Below are 19,863 nucleotides of genomic sequence, written 5' to 3'. Positions count from 1 at the left end.
AGTGGCCTCTAGCCTCACCTGATTTTAGGAAAAAAGAATTTGACAAAAATATAATGGCACACCCCATTTCTTTGATATTTCTCACATGCAATTTCTCTATTTGGTTATCTATATCTCCTTAAACAGAAATATAATAACACACCTCTTTTCTTCAGTTGAACGAAACAAACATTTGCAGTTATGAAACTTGTTAATTAAATAGTTATTCGCAACAAGATGAAAGGAATTTTTTTATCAGTTTTCATAGTCATTTGCATTGAACTTGAGTTGGTTGAAAAATTGATAACAATATAATAATAAATGAGTTTGATTCTAAGAAGAATCAAATAACACATTCAATATTGTTTTGTTCATACTTTTGCTCGTATCCGATATTAAATACTTCAAGTCTATATTTTCGGAAAGTTAATATTCACATATATTTTTATTTTATATTTTTGAATTATTCAATTTATTATATCAATTATAGTTTGCATAGAGTACCGGGTAATTTTAAATCATGGCTAAGTCCCTGAACTGCCCCTAAAACTGGTGTTAACTATAGCAAATTTAAATAAGTAGCAAAAATAACTATAGAATATCCTCTTAACATACAATTTGTATTTTTTTTTCTACAAAATGAAGAAAAAAAGAATCTAATATACAATTAAAAAAATTGAAACATTTTTTCTTATCTAACCAGCTGATCGGGTCATTCCAACAATCAAGCTTTATCACGAGACAATGAATTTAATTTTATTTTTGGACAAGAACATCAACAAAAGTATTTGAACAGAAAATTTAAACACAATCCAACATTTGACAAGAAGGGACGGTTTATTCAATGCTACATTTAAGACATTGCCCCGAGGTTCATCCAATGGTGGTAAAGAGGCTACTAGTGTTTTTTCACATTGTCGAATCTATTGCATCACATGAAAAAATACGTAGCTCTCTTGTAGCCATTGGATCAACTAAAGGTATTGCTCTCCTTGTAGCTGTTGAATCTATCCTCGAGGTAATATCCCAAGGATAACATCCAACTAACCACAATGGACCTATTATTGGCAGAGTAAGTTAAATGTTGCTGCAGGCTTCCAGAACTGCGTTATGCAGAGACAGGCAACTTCAATTTTATTTTACGAAAAGACAACAGTAATTACATGCTGCAGAATGAGAGAGCCAGATCACAGTAGTTACTTAAACAGAAAAAGGAAAAGGAAAATATAATACACTGTCAAAAACCAGATTTCATTATTCTCGTACATATACAACATACTTATCAAACACTACATTCTAGTTTCTAGCTGGAGGCAATGGAAGTCCCGTGGACATCCCAACTTTATAAAGCTTTATTACACGCAAGAAATTTACCTCTACAGCGTAAATTAATGGATCCTTGCACAACAAATGAAGCTCGATATTGCATAAACAAAGAAAATGATTCAAAGATTAAAAGGTGTGACTACCGTTGAGGAATCTGCAATTATAACATTTGAAAGTAGCCACCATCAACGCATTAATAGCTGGAACGCTTCATTACTGGTTTCCACTTCATACTCATATCCAAGACTGTTTGCACGATTTCGGAACTCGTATATCTCAGATTGAGCCACTTGGATACCAACCAACACATTTGCCCCCGTCTCTCCCTAATTTAGGATTAAAAAGTTAATTGTCAGATATAAATAGTGAGATTAGTACTGTACGTTAAAGGATGAGAATCATAAACATTATCAAGTTAAGTTTGGAGATCATAACCTGTCCCCGGTAATGGAACAAACTGATGTTCCAGCGCGGACTTAACGCGTCCAAAAATTTCATCAAAGCGCCTGGCCTCTCAGGGAAAATAAAGCGGCAAAGGAGCTCATTTTCAAGCTTTGATCGGCCACCCATCTGAAAAATGCCAGAAATTAGTGTTCGAAAAAGCATAAATCGAGAAAATGCCTACTCTAAAACAACATGCAGAGTTTTAAGCCAGAGATGGTACATAGGCCTGCATATCAAAACTTACATAGCCAACTTACTTCCCCCTAGAAAAAAGTACACTTTGGACACAAGTTAGTACAGAAGGAACACATTCAAAACAAGACAATTAGATAAACAATATATATTCTGCTGTTCAACAGAAGCTGGGGCAAGGCTTGCATAGGAAGAAAAAATGAAACAAAAAGCAAGCTCAATGAAGTCTTGGTAAAAATTATCAAAAAAAAAAAGTCTAACCAAATGTCGCAAATGGTCTTTGACCAAGTCATTTTCCGTAAGATTAATGGTCTGTAGTTGAGCTGACTTCATCCTCTCTATCATAGCATCGAGCTCTAATTTTGTGTGAAGCCCAACACTGTTGAAAAGGAAAAGAAAAGGTAAGTTCGTTCTTTATTCCCTATCGTAACACTGCAAAGCAATGAAGGCCAATGTCATGCTTTGATCTGTGAAATAAAAGGAAGTGCATGAAATTCATCTCTCGCCTGTATAGTACTAGAGCGTTTTCTTTCTCTGAACTATATCTGTATTTGAATTCTGTGATATTCATAGGTCCCACCTAAAAACAAACAAAAACAAAACTTACATCGGAGGCATCTCCTTGGAAATAATGGGAAGGACAAAATATGAATCAGAAAACCCACAAGCTCACAAAATCTCTTAAAGCTTCCAAGTTCCTCTGGCATATAAGTCGCAAGGACAGCTTCCCGACGTCTTCCAACATCTGCAAGTTCGGTCACCAGTCTCAACCTATCAAAATTCATGTTAGCTCCACTGGTCACTGCTACAACATTTTCACCCTTGAGTCCATGGTACTTGCAATAGGCTTCAGCCCCAGCTAAGGCAAGAGCACCGGCTGGTTCCAAAATGCTTCGTTTCTCTTCAAACATGTCCTGTAACAAGGCAGATCCACCAGTTGGCAGTTAGTGCTCAATTTTTTAAACCCTAAAAAAATTGGTGAGGAGACAATGGTATAGTGATAGATATAATTCACACATTAAAGCTGTTTTTTCTCAAATTTGGAATTCTGGAGTCAGGATTCGTAAATTTTTCAATCTGCATGGAAATTTATTAACATTGACTATGTCAACATAACTTAGGGTTAATTCTGCAGTTATCCGTTTATCAGAGGCAACATAAACCATTCTCGTCCTAGATGTTACTTTCATCGCCAATAGACACATTAAAATTCATTCTCCAAATGCAACAAATGGGATGACAATGGAAAAATCTAAAGCAATCAAATAAAATGTTCTCTAATGTGTGGTTAAATTGGTAAAAGATTCTCAGCAGGGGAAAATAAGAATATGCCTCTCGATCTTCACACATATATAGTTTAACATTTATCGATCCCATATACCACATGATGTATTAAAAGACCAAAATTCCTCACTGGCATAACAATAGAAAAGAAGAAGTTGGAAAATTATATTAACATGATACTGCAAAACAATAAGGTCATGCCGACAAAATAAGTACAACTACGCTCTAGACACATCATGCTGGTTGTCCTAGAGATAGAACATGACAAGTAACTAGCTGATTCCACAAGGCATCACATAGAAATTTAAAAAGGGGGAGAATATGATTGTAAGGGAGCCAACTGACCTTTATTGATGCACAAATAGCATCACGATTAACGAGAACTACCCCATCTATCAATTCCCTGCAAAGTTGGAATGTCTCTTCACCAACCACTTTGACTGCCACACCATCAGCAAAACCTCCCACTTGGTCCAACATTACTCGCTGACCATGGTGCAGGGATAACGCCATTGCATTCGCGTCAAATGGCTCCACTCCAATAATTTTTACCTCTGGGGAGACCCTTTTCACATAGGCAGCAATACCAGCAATAAGCCCACCACCACCAACAGGCACAAATATAGCTTCTATAGGGTCTTTCATTTGCCGTACAATCTCCATTCCAACTGTTCCCTGCCCTATAATAACATCCGGGTGATCAAAAGGAGGAACGAATGTGCGGCCTTCCTCTGTCGCCCTCTTTTTGGCATATGCTTGGGCTTCGTCATACGAATCCCCGACCAGTATAACAGTGGCACCTAGTCTTTCAACCGATCTCCACTACCAGCATGAAGCAAAAACTTTTAGAACTCGTGTTTACGTCAACAGAAATAACACGTGGAAGAAAAATAAACGTACAAACAAAAAACCAATAACCTTAATCTCCGGAGTGGTGACAGGCATAGCAATCACGGCATCGCAGCCAAGTCTCTGGGCAGATAATGCCACGCCTTGTGCATGATTTCCGGCGGATGAACATATTACACCTCTTTCCAGTTGTTCCTTCGTAAGTTTTGCCATCATATTATAAGCCCCTCGAAGCTTGAAAGAGAAAACCTGCAAAGCAGATTGTTAGCTCGCATGCATCAGATTCACATAGCCCCTGCAACTGTAAACACTCAATTGCCTCATAAAGCTACAATCTTTAATATTATTACAAAATGAACAGGTCAGACAAAAGAAGGTCTCGTTTCCAAAATGCAGAGACTCCCAACTTTCTGAAATCAATAAAAATCTCAATCGTGGAAAAGGGAAAAATCCATAAGAGCATCCAAGCTCCAATCTTCAAAACCATGTCCTCTTTATCCAAATATTGTAATAGAAACAAAAAAAAAAGGAAGAACAAGAAAAAGAATAAAATTCCATAGAGAAAAGAAACGGTTTTCAATCGCTAAAGCCTCGAGTTTTATTTTTATTTTTTAAAATGCATAATTTACGCATTATTCTTCATTCAAGAACATTTGAAACTGTAATAATGATAATCAACATATGCCAAACTGTCTTATACATTCATCAAATCAAACACATACGGGCTGGAAATCCTCTCTCTTCAGCCAGACATTGACCCCCCACCTCTCGGAGAGGTTAGTCGCCAGCTGCAAAGGCGACTCATACGCCACATCATACACCTTGGAAGACAAAATATTCGTCAAATATTCCATCGCATTCAAAGAACCATTTCTAACCGCTACATTGCCCAGATTCTCATTCCGCACCAAATATCCGCTATCGCACTGCAGAGAATTAGGAGAAACCTTCATCAAAGGCGGCGGCGCAGCTTCCGAAAATGGAGCCAATGCCGGAACCCTAGAAGATGGCACCTCTACAGATGAAAAAACTTCCGCCGCGGGCTTCGACAGGGCGGCGTAAATCAAGGGCTTCACACATGTTTTCTGAACAGCCGCGGAGGATGATCTCACATTGAATTTGGTGGCGAACATCGATGATTGTGCCGGAGCAAAACGGAGAGCTTCCATCTTGTATCTGATTAACGCAGACTTTGGTTTTACCCCGCGGCGGAGCGGAGAAAAAGCGAGAGAGACCAAGATCAACGGCGAGGTAAAGTTACTTGGAAGATATTTTGCACGTGTGAATTCACGTATACTACAAAAGGAACCGAAATTGAACAAGGCGGCCACTATCGAGGAATCTGACTGTAATATAGCAAAAAAAAATTATTGACTGATTTAATCATTTTTTAAATTTTGTTAATGTTTGCATATATTTTAATTTATATAGAAAATAGAATTGTTGGACCCAAATTTAAGTGATGGGTCATTGAATTATTTTTCAGGCCCATATAGTGGCAAAACGGTTGGTTATTGGTTGGCCCATCATCTCGTTGACTAAAGGAACTTTTCATTTGAGGTAATAAAAATAAAAAAGTTTAAAAAGCTTGGTCTTATTTTTTGAAAGATGTGGACATAATAGCTAATTATTTTTTGACTATGTCTCTTGTGAGACGATCTCACAGATTTTTATCTGTGACATGAGTCAATCCTACCGATATTCATAATAAAAAGTAATATTTTTAGCATAAAAAAGTAATATTTTTTCATGGATGACCCAAATAAGACCCGTGAGATCGTATAACATCAGTTTTTTACTTATTTTTTTAGTAAGAGGTTTTGTCTTATATAATAATTTCATAAGGCACTGAATGATACGAGCTCAAATGGTATACAATGATTTGCATGTATTCAATCCTGACTATACAAAACCTGAAAATTGAAACACCACAAAAAATGTTGATGCAGTAGAGTTATGATCTAATGTTCTTAATCATATACTGTTCATGTTCCTGTATACTCACACCAGCACACATTTCACTAGCATTCTCCCCAACAACATCTTTTTGTTTTGGTGTTTTTGAACTTGCACTATCCTCTCTTAGTTTAAGCTGGTAAATGGATCGTTTAATCTCTCTTATGGATATTTGTTATGTTAAAATTTATGGTTAAATATTAATTTTAAAATATTTCTAAACCATAAGTATGGTTCCATTCAGATACTAGGCAAAAAAACAACCTTCCTTCGCAAATTCTTTTTGAAATATTGGAATTGTGGCTGATATTGAATATGTTATCCCTTCTCTCATTTTGAATTCAACTGTCGGCTCAACCGTCTATCTCCCCTCTCCAACTGTCACTGCTGACAGGAAAAGCATGGAGCTCTCACTCCTCCACCATCCACTTAAGCCCGCCACCTTCTTCCACCACTCTTTCTCGGCCGCAGGTGCCATCTGCGTCCCTGTTTTCTTGCTTCGCTGCCGGGATTGGATTACTGATATCTGTGATTTCGACTGGGCAGGAAACAGACGCTCCCGCAGTAATGCTTCATTCTTGAAATGCCGCTGCTTGGTGTCATCTGCACATGGTACTGCTGAAAACTTTACTTTGCAGGGAGAGGGAAGGAGGGCATTGATGGGCTGTCTCCTTGCAGCAGGTTAGCGCATCACACGAGGGGTTTTTGTTGTTGTTGATTTTACTGTGGAATAGTGGTTTTTGGGTTTTGACAAAAAAGATTCATACTTTTCGGGTGTGAAAAAAGGCGTAAAACTCTGGGAGTTCTCTATTTTTCTTCGTGATCTTTTCTATATGATTTATTTGCTATCTACTCGCTTTCCAAGATTAAAGATTTAATTTTCGTAGCTTACATAAATCAATAAAGAAGCTCTTTTAATGTTTCTAATAAGTGTTCGATCTTTTGGAGGATGAAGAGGTGCATTTGGTCAAAATATGGTCAGAGACTCAAAAAATAGGCATGTAGGTACATTATCAGAGGATTTGTAGTTTTAAGCTGTATATTTAACATCTTTGGGAAGTTTGCAGTCTATGTTTTTAGAGGATATTAGCTACTTCCGGTATCGAAAGGAAACCATATCATATGCATTTAACTGGAGTTTGGTGTGAATTTTGGCCGCAAATTATTGGATTCTGATGGAGTGAAATACCATATTTTGATTTACATTTTCTCCCATTATGACTTCCGTTATTGCAATGGGTATGCATTTAAGCCAATGCATCTTTATTTCCAAATACTATACTATAAAGCTTTCTTCCTTTTAAGCTCGATCTCGAATCAAGCAAGTTTCGTGTAATTTGAGAGCTCGAGCTTGACAACTTGCAAGCTAGATTTTTTGAGCATCAATACTGCTGGAGTTTGACTATAAATACTATTTAGAGTTTTTAAAAAGTTGTTAAAATATGTAGTTTATGATAAAATTAAATATTAAATAGTAATTTAAATCATGATAATTAAAAATGAAAAAATTATTAATTGTGGTCGAGTATTAGACGAGTACTAAGACCTTGACTCGAGACCATGCTCAAGCGACTCAAGCTTTATTTGAGTTTGGGCAAAGCCAAGCTTGACTCAAGCTATGACCAAGCCACTTTTAAAATAGTTGCTAGCGGCTCAACTACTTCACAACCCTATTCATTGTTTTATGTTTTACTTGAAAATGTGGCAATCTCCTGGCTTAGAAGATGTTTAGTATAATATAGTTTGAGCGGGCTTTTTCAAATCCACAGTATCTGGTGGAATATCAATCTCTATCATGATTCACTAAAAAGTTCCTACATTTGTTATAATTGATTAGCTGCTGGAGTTTCTATCTGTGAAACAGCTGGGGCTGTGAGCACGAGCAGAAGGGCGGTAGGATTTTTCTTAAGAACTTTTATCTTGATGAATGTACTCTGTAGAATCTGTACTTACAACCTCTGGATTTTATTTTCTTGATGCAGCTGAAAGGAGCCAAAATCCCTGAAAGCGAATTTACAACCCTCCCAAATGGTCTAAAGTTAGCATCTAATCATAAGTGCCCCCGTTTTTACTTATACCTTTTTCATTCTTCGTTTTGGCGACTTGAACAATCTTAAATGTAGCTGATATGCAAATCCAAATTTCTATACTAGGATTCAACTGTGTTTTACTTCTGATATTGCCTCTTTATTTCATCCTTTTTTTACATTACAACCGTGTGTGAGATTGTACTGTTTTCGTGACTGGTCGCTGGAACCTTGTCTAATCTGTAGTCATGGACGTGTTTCATCTGAACCAGGCTACACCAGTGGAAACTCATGTTATAATCATTGAAGTGATTTATATTGCTATTATCATTTAGTGATTTTTTTTTTGTTTATTTTTTGAAGGGCGTGCATTTTTGAAGTTCTGATATATAGATGTTTGATTTTAGGTACTACGACTTGAAGATCGGCGGAGGACTTAAAGCTGTGAAGGGCTCTCGGGTTGCAGTATGGCTGTGGCACAGTTGTAAATTTAATGTCTAAATATATTGCTTTAAATATTTCTATAACGTGTCACTTATAAAAAATTCACTGGATTTGAAAGGTTCCTTCTACACCAATTTATTTGCAGCATTCTCTAGTCTAGTAACTATAGTGTGACTATTGATTACCTGAGACTCTAAATGCTAGTCGTCTACATGTGAAAAATGGATAAAATAGACGATGGCCACCAGACATAATTTCATCATCTTAGACGACCAGGCTGGACTGAGATTAAAAATGGAAAGAAAAATAAAGTTATTTTTAGTTCAATCTTGTTTATTGTGATTATGCCTCAAATATCTTTGCATCTTGCTTTGTGGCATAAGATCTTCCAGAAAAGTTTGGTGATTTGTACAAATTATTTATGTTTTCCGCTACATATACTTTTTCCATACGCTTTGGCCAAAATCTTCTGCAAATGCTGTATTTGATATTCGAATAAACTATTTCAGAGTACTGAATGCATTTTTTTAGGTCCACTACGTAGCAAAGTGGAAAGGCATCACGTTTATGACGAGTAGACAAGGTCTCGGTGTTGGTGGTGGAACGGTAAGATTGAAGTGATTTTGTAAATTCGTGTACGTGTTTGACTCGCCTATGCTGTAAATAATTTGAGAATTTACCACAAAAAATGGAACAGTTATTTCTGCATTGTTTCTTGATATTGATTTTGCAGTCTTCGTCTTCTTACCCATCCAAATCTTGCTCTTTTATGTAAATATGAAATATTGAGTTTCAGTACACAGAAAGATAAACGCATTACTAATATGTATTCCTTTCTGGTTTGGATATAGCCTTATGGATTTGACATTGGCCAATCCGAGAGGGGGGCAGTTCTGAAAGGATTAGACTTAGGAGTGGAAGGCATGCGTGTGGGAGGCCAGGTTAGTGAATCTATAACATGCTGATTCCATAATCACTTACTGAAGAGAACGAATAAATCTGAATTTTCATTTTTTCATGAAGTACAAGTGGAAACTATATTCAATGCTAAGCACGATCAATGCACGCCGTTCTTACACCTAAACTCCATCAGATTCACTGTACTTGAAGCCTTGAAAATCTTGAATAAAAATAACCGTTTTTCTTACACCTAAACTCCATCAGATTCACTGTACTTGAAGCCTTGAAAATCTTGAATAAAAAGAACTGTTTTTTGCAGCGATTGCTAATAGTACCTCCTGAGCTAGCTTATGGGAGCAAAGGGGTACAAGAAATTCCCCCCGATGCAACAATTGAGGTAAGAAGACGGTATTTTTCGTCTGATATTTTATGTTTTTCTGCTAGCTACATAGCATCTGTCTATCTCACTTCCTGAATTTTTTTCGAAAATTTTGATATTTGGCTCGCAGATTGATGTTGAACTATTAGCCATAAAGCAAAGTCCATTCGGGTATGTAACGGTCCCCGAGGGCGTTCTTCATTTGCTTTCATCCTTAATTTTCATCATCACATTTATTATCCAAGTTCGGATTCGTGTTATCTAGGCAGCCAGTAAATATAGTTAGTTTTCTTCGTTCTTTTTTTGTGCAGGTCTCCTGTTAAAATTGTTGAAGGATAATTGAAACATGTTTCTTTGCAAGTGATTGTCGTTTCGTGCGCTTGGACGTCTACAACTGTAACTTGTGTAACATTTTGATCTTGCTTTGAATTTTTTTTCCTTACTTTTTAGCACGGAGGAGGTGTATCTGTACGAGGATAACACTTTTTGTTTTTGTTTGTTTTTTTTTTAATTGTGTTTTTCCAAAATATTTATCAAAACTTTGTATTCTGGTCGTAAACTTTAACCAGTCAATTCATATGTTTCATTGTATATCCAATATTCTTCCATGCAAAGCTAAATTTCTAAATTTCAAGATATCCCAAATGAACTGCCTCTAAGGTAACTGTTGTGAAATAATCACAGCACTTCTCGATTATGAATAATCCAAAAACTCAATCAAACACGCTAAAACGAAGAATTCAGAATCTTGTTGCATAAGTTGAGAAACACAAGAATTATAGTGGTTCGGCCAATAGCCTACATCCACTTTAGAACCAAGAGCAATCGATCTTATTCATATTCTCAAAAGTGAATTTACAGGGGAAAGCTTCTGTCAAGAAGATGAAAATAATTGCAGATGCAAGCTGGAATGATAGAAACCCGAAAGAGACCTACACATTTATTTACATCAGCCCCACATATATACAAGTCAAGTGGGTAACTACTTCTTAACCGCTATTCCTTTATTTAGCCAACTATCCATCCTATCAATCTTCATCTTGACTCGAGTTGACATGTTCATGCTTTTGAGAGCTGGATATAATACATCGGTCAATGGTCAACAATAACATTCATGTTTTATGATCATTTGTCTAATTTTAAGGTAATGGTGGTGTGCTTTGATGAAATGATAATATATATGCAAATCGCGGCAATAGAAATAAAGCAACAAATGAGCATGTGCAAATATTCTAAATTTTGTGCTACAAACCCTGAAATGTAAAATTGTATCGAAAGTTCAGTTTCACCTGATAGTACTCAGACTCTCAAACAATCTATCCTAAAGCATTGTGTTCCTACAGCAGTTTTTTAATCCTCAACTATCAAAAGTCTTGCTCATACAGAGCTCGGGTTCAAGAATAATGACTCTCATCCTAAGCCGAGAAGTGGATTCAGAATTGTCATCATTTTCAGTTTACGGCAACTTCAGCAGCAAGATAATTTGGGTGCATTGCATCTTGATTTGACATTTTGGTCTTTGAGAGTTCAAGCACCTCGACTGCCTCTTCCACCTTAGCCGCCAGCGATTCTGGTGATTCCAATAAAAGTAGTATTTCTGAGTTGTCCATCTCCAAAAGCATTCCAGTTATTTTTGCAGCTAAGGCAGGCTGGAAGAAAATGCAAATTAGCTGCTAAGTCATACCACTAGTGTTACCTCAAAACAAAATAGAGATATGAACATTAGATTATAGAAGATACAAAACTGGTAAGTGACAAATAACGAAAGGAAAAATGTGGTTAAAACTTTCACCTTATGCTGACCAACAAGTGGGTAAAGGCGTTCTCCAAGCATCTGCTTCTGCTGTTCTGGAGGAGCTGCAGCAAGCAAACTGCTTAGCATATCCGACCCCACCACATTGGGTCCAGTAGCAGTTAGAAGAGGCTGAACATGAGGTGACCCCTTGTTCGCCTCATGTGAAATTCCAGTTGTAGTACGCTGTAAAGAAGAATATCAGTACGACTAAGGAAATTATTTTTCTTGTAAATTTTTTAGGTACACCATATAGTGGCCATAGATTGTGAGGCACTCCAGCCTATGATAATTAAAAAACCAGGAAACAACTTGCATTTATTGCTTTGCAATTTTTTCCTGACTGAAATCCTCTTTCGGTGATGTTTCTACAGCAAGTATTAAATCTACCTGCTCTTTTGTATTATGAGATTCACTCCTATCCTTACCCTCTCTTTTTCTTGTGCTTTATTGTTTAGAAAGATGCTTTGTTTTAGTTAGCGGAAGATTTTCTCTGCTCGAGCTTTCAGTTTTGTGTTCCTTTCTTATCTGACTAATATGCAAACAATTTCAAATTTTCGACACCAATGGCTTCCATATTGTCAAAGATAAGATAATAACTTCAAGTCCAATTAAATATCGTTGGAACATTTATTTGCAAGTTGAAAAAAAATTCAACTCTAACTCATGTTTCAAAGATGACTACCCAGTTATCTTTGAGGTCATGTTGAACAGAAACATATGGAAACTGTTCTTTAAAGTTAGATACTCGACTACCTGGTATTCTTTGGGATCGTGTTGAACATAAATATTTCTAAAGACTTGTCTATTGGGTGATATAAATTTCTGGGGTTTATAAGCTATTCTTTATTAGTTTCGATGATCGATATTAGACATTTGTAACATTGTCGACTCTTTGAGAAGCCGACGTTCGCGGCGACCCACACTAGATGGTTTTCACACACTTTTTAGTATTAAGTGCATACATTATGTACCTTACTAGTCCAGCCTATAATTTTTTTTATCAACACTGATCCGATGGTAGCCTTTTTTAGGTTCTCTTAATTATGACGACTATCAATGAGGGCACCAATGTTAGGTTTATAAACTCAAGAAAAGAAACAATAAGCAGACATCAATATGTTCTTAAGAAGGAAATAAGATGAAAATATCAGTCGGCACAAAACCAATAAAGTAAGGTTAAAATAAAGGAGGTGGTCTTATCGAATATCTGTTATACTGTAGAAGCAGATCACAAGTAAAATATACCTGCTGATTGCTTGAATCTTTGGGTGAAGTCACATAATGAGCTGCAAACGTCTGTCCACCAACTAATGGCATCGTATGCCCGTTCATCCTCCCTCTGTTTTGTCTCAGATATCTTGGATTATTAGGAACCTGTATTTTATAAAAAAAAAAATAAAGAAAGAGGCAAATATGAGATGATATCTGAATTTAAGGTTAGCTAATTGTTCTCCACCGCTTTTAGAATGCAGCATATTAACCAAGGTCATATTGATTGATAGATCAACCATTTGTAACTAAGTTTTAAAGTTAGATGAAATAAAACCGACCATGGGAACTGTAGATGGTGGAACAACAGGTCTAGAAGGGTTTGACCGAGTGTTAGCTCTCCACCCTGACCTAATGCCCAGAGGCTGATACATCAGACCAGAACCTGCTGAAATTTGTGAGACAACACCAGGAGCTGGATAATAAAATGGAGCATATGCACGATGAATAACTGCAGATGGTCCTGTTAACCCTGCCATACGTTGGGCATATTGTAGTTGTAACTGTGCTTGTCTTTCCTCTTTTCTCTGAGCAGGTGCAACGTATAATGGCTTGCGATGCAACATAAGCCCTGCAAATCATTAAAAACCATGTACTTCAGAAAAAGGATATTTTAAATAATTGATAGTGAAAATATCTAAATAGAAATTGGCATTCCTACAATGGAACATTAATTCCGCAAAATCAAGGTTTCACGCAATGCAAATCTGTGGAAGACAGAGTTATACGTCCTGGAATTGTCAAAATAAATCCAAGATATTGAAAACATATGCATAGGAATAAACAAATAAATTAACACAAGGCCTTATGAGCCCGTTTGAAGCTGCTTCTTGAAAATCTGTTCACCTGGCTTCCTACTAATACAGCAATTACTTGAAAAGTCTTAACATCCTTGAAATCTAAGCACCGGCGTGATGATTGAAAATAAAACCTATGCCAAGAGATGGCGGGGCAGACAACAGTGACAACCAACAAGTACACTCAAATGCCCTGAGATTTCTGAATGTACTGAAAAAAATTCTACACACCCAAGCATCCTTAAAGAACCGGACATTAGATAGAGAGATGTGTTCAAAAAGACTGATGCATGAGTTGTTCTTCTTTATCAACAAGATTTATGGGCATAAAATATTCTATGCTACATTTATGGTTTACTAAACCATTGGACCATGAAATCAATCTTCCCTAATAACAGATATATATGTTTTGTCCGTTTCTATACACTAAACCATCTTATATTCCTTTGTGGTGAAAAAATTGTAAAATTAGTGGCTGGATTCTGGAACATCGATTACGGTTTTAATAAGTAGAAGAAATGAAGCATGTATATCAATATCTTGTGAAGCAGTTAAAATGCCTACTTAGAACCAGATTTACTACACGACAATATAAGCTGCACAGTCATACTAACCATGAAATGAGTTCACAGCTTTATTAGCCTCCTCTGGTGTAGAGAAGCAAACAAATCCAAATCCCTTGCTCAACCCTTTATCATCTCGCATAAGCTTCGCTGAAGTAATTGTTCCGCAGTGACTAAAATGTTCCCTCAGCTCATCATCACTAACGTCATCATCAATATTCTTCACGTACACATTGGAACCCTGCAATCTGAAGTTTAAAGAAAATTCATGCAGAAAAAATAAATAATAGCCTTCGCTTGCGGAAATAATGTCTCCCAAACCTGGTATTTCAGGATTTGCTCCTTCCGTTTCTCCTCGAACTGACGGCGCAACATTTCAGCCCGTTCTGATTTTTTTTGTGCCCGAGCAACATATATCACTTTTGACCCTACTCAATGCATGAACTTTGAAAGTTTTGAAAGAGAAAAATATCATACATATCTTTAATTTGGTAGTAAGTTCAGGACTTTACCAAGTTGTGATCCATTTAAAGCTTCCACTGCACGTTTAGCATCATCCGGATTCTCAAAGTTGGCGAATCCAAAACCTTTTGATGCCCCACTCTCATCTTTTGAAACGGCAACGCTTACAATTTTTCCATATTCAGAGAACTTGTCCTTGATGACATCTTCTGAGACATCTGTATCCAAATTCTTGATGTACAGATTTGTATACTTGGCTTCATGACTAGGGATAGCTCGGTCAGCCTTCTTAATAAACTTACCTACATACCTATGAAAGAAAAAAGTGCTTCTGATTATGAAGAAAGAATTTGGTGGCAGAGAAATTATCATAAAAAATCCATAAGATGAGAACGGGGGGAGAATATTGCAGAATCATGCATACATCTGTTTCCCACCAATTATGGAGTCATTGAGTGCCTCGATGGCGGAATTTGCATCATTTTCAGATTCCATCTGAACAAATCCATATCCTTTGCTCTTTCCATCATCAGATGTGACAACTTTACAGGACAAAACATTACCAAACTTCTGAAACATTTCTTTAATCTTTATGCAATCCATTGATTCACTCAAATTCTGCAGTAAAAGCGCAAAATTAGATTACTGCGGTAACAAGTGGATCATGAAACAAGATTGAGATATCTCAGTTAACCAACAACAGAACAGTATTTCAAATGCTCAAAATCAGAGAGAACCAGGAAACAAGATAGAGATCTCTCGGTAAACCAACAACAGTCATTGAAAATTGAAAAATGTGATTTACCTTGACAAAGACATTTCCAATCCCACTTCTTCTTGCATCTGAATCACGATGTGACCACATGACTCTCACCACCTTCCCATTCAACATGGAGTGATTTTTCACCTCAACAGCACGATTGGCTAACAAAGCACAAAAGTATTTTTCAAAATCCAGATGTCAAAAATCCACTCCCCGTTATCACACTCCAAAACAAATCAGCTTACGACAAATGAAAATACTTTGCATCAGATCGTTACGATTATCATCCAACGCTCATTATAACAACAGGATTTGAATACTTTGCATCAGATCGTTACGATTATCATCCAACACTCATTATAACAACACAAAACAAATCTATCCGGTTCAATTACAAGTAAGCAGTCAAACTCAACCACAGCATTGACAAAAAAACGAAGCCAACTTTAGTCACGGACAAAAATTCGAACCCACAACCCGATCCATCTCCACAAGCATAAACGTCAAAATGCACATAGATCGGAAAACTCTACCGTCTTGAGGAGCGATGAAGTTGACGTAACCATAACAGAGGGAGCGACCAGTTGATGAGTCTCTGCAGACCCGAACCGATGCGAGGCTCTTGAACTCCGAGAAGGCATCGAACAGAATACCGTCCGTCACATCTGGATGCAAATCCCCGACGTACAGAGAAACCGGCGTTGCCGATAGGGTCGGTGCAACCGCCATGAATGCAACGATCAAGAACTGGAGAACTAGCTAGAGAGAGAAAAAAAGGCGTTATGGAAAGGAGATTATCGAAGAAATTAGATTGCCAAATGGGGAAAATGGGATAAAAGGAATTTTGGAGAGAAAAGTGTGCGAGAGTGTGAAGGGATGGGATGGGATTTTGCATGAACGCGGGAGTTTTGTGGCGTTTCGCGAAGCGAATACCAGAAATGGTAAGCTTCAGAGGAGAGCTCCCCACGCTCCGCACAGGCGCGTCGTTTCACTCTCTCGGTTAAAGACTCGATTTATAAAATAACTACTTATTCTCGGTGTCCAATCCAAATTATATTATATTATATTTTTATTATTTTTAATCCGATTTATTAAATATTTTTATCAAGCTTATATTTACAAACTAAAACGGTATATTGTTAATCAGATTATGTAAATGTCGTAAAATTATAAAAAAAAATAAAATTAGAAAATCAAAAGTATTTGCTTCTCGTAATAATACAAGACATATATATAATTATTATATGTATTTTATCACTTTTAAATATTCAAAGCTAATACGGTATATACTGCTCATTAGATTATGTATATTTTATAAAATTATTTAAAAAAAATTAAAATATCAAAGGCATTCTAGCAATAACACATAAAAATCTTAATAAGAAAGTAAAGATTTGTTTTTTTAAAATTTTATAGCTTGTTGATTTAATTTATCTCATGTCAAATAGTTTTTTCCACAAAAACTCATGTGAGATAATTTTACAATTCATTTTATGATAAAGATATCCGACACGATTATACCTATGAAAAATATTATTTTTTATGCCCAAAATATTATTTTCATTGTAAAATTATCATTTTGTTAGTTATTTTATGGAGAAATATTATGTATATATGCTGATTTGATTGAAAAATACTATTTTTTATGTTTACAAGTGTATTGTAATATTTTTTATATAAAAAATATTATTTTTAAATATAAGTATGGATCAAGTCTGACTAATTGAATAAATATAGATCTTTGAGACTGTTGCACCAGAAACCAACTCATTATTTTTTCTCTTTGAACCAGTTGTCAAGTAGTTTTTGTTGCAACTACAGCTAGTGAATATTTTCGTAAATATCCAGGCTTGTTTTTTAAATTTGGTGGATTTGGATATGAAATGTTTTCTAATGTATTTATTTTATTTCATGCATGATTTTGTTTCTATAAATTGCATTGTAAGGTATATCTATTGTAATTCGTTTTCTTAAAAAATGATGTCATATATTTATATTTCAACAAAATATTGTTTATTTCAATTAAAATATACAGATGGCCACTTTTAAGATAATTCAGTTAATTTGTTTTGATAATCGATTTGTTTGTTTCGTGGGAAAGAAAAAAAAATCTATTTAATCAATGCTTGTCGTTCAATTCTATCGGAAATCGAACGGCCATCTATATAAAAAGGAAAATCGAGATATCTTGATTTTCAATTTACTCCCCCCATTAAATTAGGATAATTTAGGCACGAAAGAATACAATATTTTAATGTAAAATATATTAATAAGTGTTCTCCAGAAAATTTAATTTTTTTAGCCTAATTGAGGACTTTCGCTCCTCTTATGAAAGCGGTTAAATTTTCGAATAGGAGGTTGGACCGATACTTTGCCATATAGCTGATAATAAAATTCCAATAACTGACCGAACGGATCATACCAAACTGCACCACGCCGCTGTTTCTTATTTTTCTAAAAGTAGATCGAGTTCCCATACGGTGTTGCATGTTTATATAGTTCTTTTTTTTCCAAGTTTATATTAGTTCAATTTTTGCATTCAACTTGACACGCTATTATAGAATAGAGGTCATATGATAATTATTAAATTCGTCAAAACAATACATATCCAAAACAATAAGTATAACACAAGCAGTTGATATGATTAACAAATAAGGTAATTTCACGAGATTAAAATATAGTAATAATTCGAGAGCCGCATGTAACTATTGTAGAAAAAATTATGTTGCCCGTCCAAAATTAATTGAAATAACTAGTATGTGGACACATTTAGAGTCTTCATGCAAGAATTATCCATGTAAATTGGCTAAGTAGCAAAAGACTTTGCAAGAGTATAAGAATCTGAGTGGAAGTTTTATGAATAAAGGAAAGATTTTAGTGTTAAAAGAAATTATGATATTTTGGGAGCACCCTTTTTTTAAAAAATAAAAAATAAAAATTTACTAGTATAATATAATATAGTTAAACAATGAGCTTATCTCGTAAATAATGATTAATGGACAGTGGCCCATGATGAAAACCTAAATTCATGCAATATATTTGTTTGGTACAATAATTGTCCCTGCTTGGTAGAGCAATCGAACCGTGGTGCTTGAGCTGCTGTGCGGTCTAAAAGATTTGAGTTGCACCGTTACCACTAGTTATAGCTTTTGGTAAAGCGGTAAGCACTCGGTCCTACAATTGGTATCAGAGCCAAGGTCACGGGTTCGATTCCCATTGATTGCAATGAGTGCAATTATTGGGAGGGAGATTGTTGGGTGCAATAATTGTCCCTGCTTGGTAGAGCGATCGAACCGTGGTGCTTGAGCTGCTGTGCGGTTTAAAAGATTTGAGTTGCACCATTACCACTAGCTATAACTTTTGGTAAAGCGGTAAGCACTCGATCCTACAATATTTATCTTTTTGAATCTCTTTCATCAAAATTCAACTATAATCGACAATCAATCTGAAATATCACTCTCGTTAGTTCCCACCAAAAAACAAATCATCCACTATTCGACGACAATCAAGCCCGCTAGTTTTATTATCTATCAAGAAAAAAATGGTTGAGAAAATCGATTATGCAAACGTAACCATAATGCGATACGAACAATATTCAAGTGACTATGAACTGATTTAAAACATGAATTTCATATTGTGTTTGGATGGTCTTGGCTTTATTAGTATTTGCTTATGACATATTGTTTTGGATATGTATTTTTTTCATCTTTTTATTTATAGAATTCATGTCATTTATATTATCATATTATCCTTAAAAAATATATGAATATATACTCGTACATCAACACAAAATTTGAATTACATGTATCTCATTGCACATTGGATATCTAATGATTAGATATTAGAAAAAAGAATAACAAAATTTTGCATTGTTGAGAATTATAAAGGATAAATAATTGCGAAACAAATTGAAGAATGATGCTCATTGGGAGAATTAATAAAGTTTTCATAATAACAGTTGACTATGTTAGTTGAAAAAGAAATAAAGATACTATCTTGAATAACGATTACATGCATATAACATGGAATGCTCATATTGTTAAGTTGATTGCAATTAAAGAGTAAAATGATGTAATTACGAGTATTAGAAATGATGTCAAATATGTAAGATCTTTAACAACTATGCTAAATTTTTTAAAAAAGTGTGTGAAACAAGGAAAAAATTGATTTTAAAAAAAGTCCGAGCTATCCAGATTTCAAATCGACCAAGTCATCATAACTCATATAAAAAAGTATAAATAAATTTGTGTTATGTTAGGTTCAACCAAATCCAAAAACCTTAAAAGAAACATGTGTGATATTCATTGGGGTCGAAACTTTTTATGATACATATCAAATAGAGTAGGTTTCTTGTAAGACGGTCTCACGAATCTTTATATGTGAGACAGATCAATTCTACCGATATTCACAATAAAAAGTAATACTCTTAGCATA

At 35.5% G+C, this 19,863-nt stretch overlaps 3 protein-coding genes across 3 annotated transcripts; 1 reads left to right on the top strand and 2 right to left on the bottom strand.

Annotated features, from left to right (window-relative positions):
• Positions 1 to 1,194: 1,194 nt before the first annotated feature.
• On the bottom strand, positions 1,195 to 5,426 carry LOC142546308 (threonine dehydratase 1 biosynthetic, chloroplastic-like). The gene is made up of 8 exons (XM_075653953.1): positions 4,797 to 5,426; positions 4,144 to 4,323; positions 3,571 to 4,047; positions 2,607 to 2,855; positions 2,448 to 2,521; positions 2,203 to 2,320; positions 1,741 to 1,875; positions 1,195 to 1,631 (listed from the first exon to the last, which is right to left on the bottom strand). The coding sequence occupies exons 1-8, from the start codon at positions 5,241 to 5,243 to the stop codon at positions 1,491 to 1,493; spliced, it is 1,821 nt and encodes a 606-aa protein (XP_075510068.1). The 5' UTR covers positions 5,244 to 5,426; the 3' UTR covers positions 1,195 to 1,490.
• An 893-nt stretch (positions 5,427 to 6,319) lies between these two features.
• LOC142546307 (peptidyl-prolyl cis-trans isomerase FKBP16-4, chloroplastic-like) lies at positions 6,320 to 10,373 on the top strand. The gene is made up of 10 exons (XM_075653952.1): positions 6,320 to 6,501; positions 6,577 to 6,711; positions 7,868 to 7,923; positions 8,013 to 8,068; positions 8,465 to 8,522; positions 9,033 to 9,107; positions 9,353 to 9,442; positions 9,721 to 9,798; positions 9,911 to 9,951; positions 10,092 to 10,373. Exons 1-10 carry the CDS (start codon positions 6,432 to 6,434, stop codon positions 10,117 to 10,119), a joined length of 687 nt encoding a protein of 228 aa, XP_075510067.1. The 5' UTR covers positions 6,320 to 6,431; the 3' UTR covers positions 10,120 to 10,373.
• Positions 10,374 to 10,982: 609 nt separating this feature from the next.
• Positions 10,983 to 16,322, bottom strand: LOC142546306 (polyadenylate-binding protein 7). The gene is made up of 10 exons (XM_075653951.1): positions 15,963 to 16,322; positions 15,472 to 15,590; positions 15,091 to 15,284; positions 14,717 to 14,976; positions 14,526 to 14,632; positions 14,256 to 14,445; positions 13,126 to 13,415; positions 12,821 to 12,949; positions 11,573 to 11,758; positions 10,983 to 11,429 (listed from the first exon to the last, which is right to left on the bottom strand). Exons 1-10 carry the CDS (start codon positions 16,156 to 16,158, stop codon positions 11,232 to 11,234), a joined length of 1,869 nt encoding a protein of 622 aa, XP_075510066.1. The 5' UTR covers positions 16,159 to 16,322; the 3' UTR covers positions 10,983 to 11,231.
• Positions 16,323 to 19,863: the final 3,541 nt, after the last annotated feature.

This window comes from Primulina tabacum, chromosome 5, assembly GCF_025594145.1.
Source record: "Primulina tabacum isolate GXHZ01 chromosome 5, ASM2559414v2, whole genome shotgun sequence".
Taxonomy (NCBI): Eukaryota; Viridiplantae; Streptophyta; class Magnoliopsida; order Lamiales; family Gesneriaceae; genus Primulina; species Primulina tabacum.
The sequence above is the reverse complement of the archived record's forward strand: the minus strand, read 5'-3'. Positions and strand labels throughout refer to the sequence as shown.

Bases quoted from the DNA above. Each gene is read 5' to 3' on its own strand.
- LOC142546308 (XM_075653953.1), bottom strand. From the start codon at position 5,243: ATGGAAGCTCTCCGTTTTGCTCCGGCACAATCATCGATGTTCGCCACC. The intron at 4,324-4,796 runs GTATGTGTTTGA...TCTGCTTTGCAG, and splicing joins AGAGAGAGGATTTCCAGCCC to GTTTTCTCTTTCAAGCTTCG. The intron at 4,048-4,143 runs GTTATTGGTTTT...TCATGCTGGTAG, and splicing joins TCACCACTCCGGAGATTAAG to TGGAGATCGGTTGAAAGACT.
- LOC142546307 (XM_075653952.1), top strand. From the start codon at position 6,432: ATGGAGCTCTCACTCCTCCACCATCCACTTAAGCCCGCCACCTTCTTC. The intron at 8,069-8,464 runs GTTAGCATCTAA...GTTTGATTTTAG, and splicing joins ACCCTCCCAAATGGTCTAAA to GTACTACGACTTGAAGATCG. The intron at 9,443-9,720 runs GTTAGTGAATCT...TGTTTTTTGCAG, and splicing joins GCATGCGTGTGGGAGGCCAG to CGATTGCTAATAGTACCTCC.
- LOC142546306 (XM_075653951.1), bottom strand. From the start codon at position 16,158: ATGGCGGTTGCACCGACCCTATCGGCAACGCCGGTTTCTCTGTACGTC. The intron at 14,446-14,525 runs GTTTGGGAGACA...TTCAGATTGCAG, and splicing joins AGCAAATCCTGAAATACCAG to GGTTCCAATGTGTACGTGAA. The intron at 13,416-14,255 runs GTTAGTATGACT...AATGATTTGCAG, and splicing joins AGCTGTGAACTCATTTCATG to GGCTTATGTTGCATCGCAAG.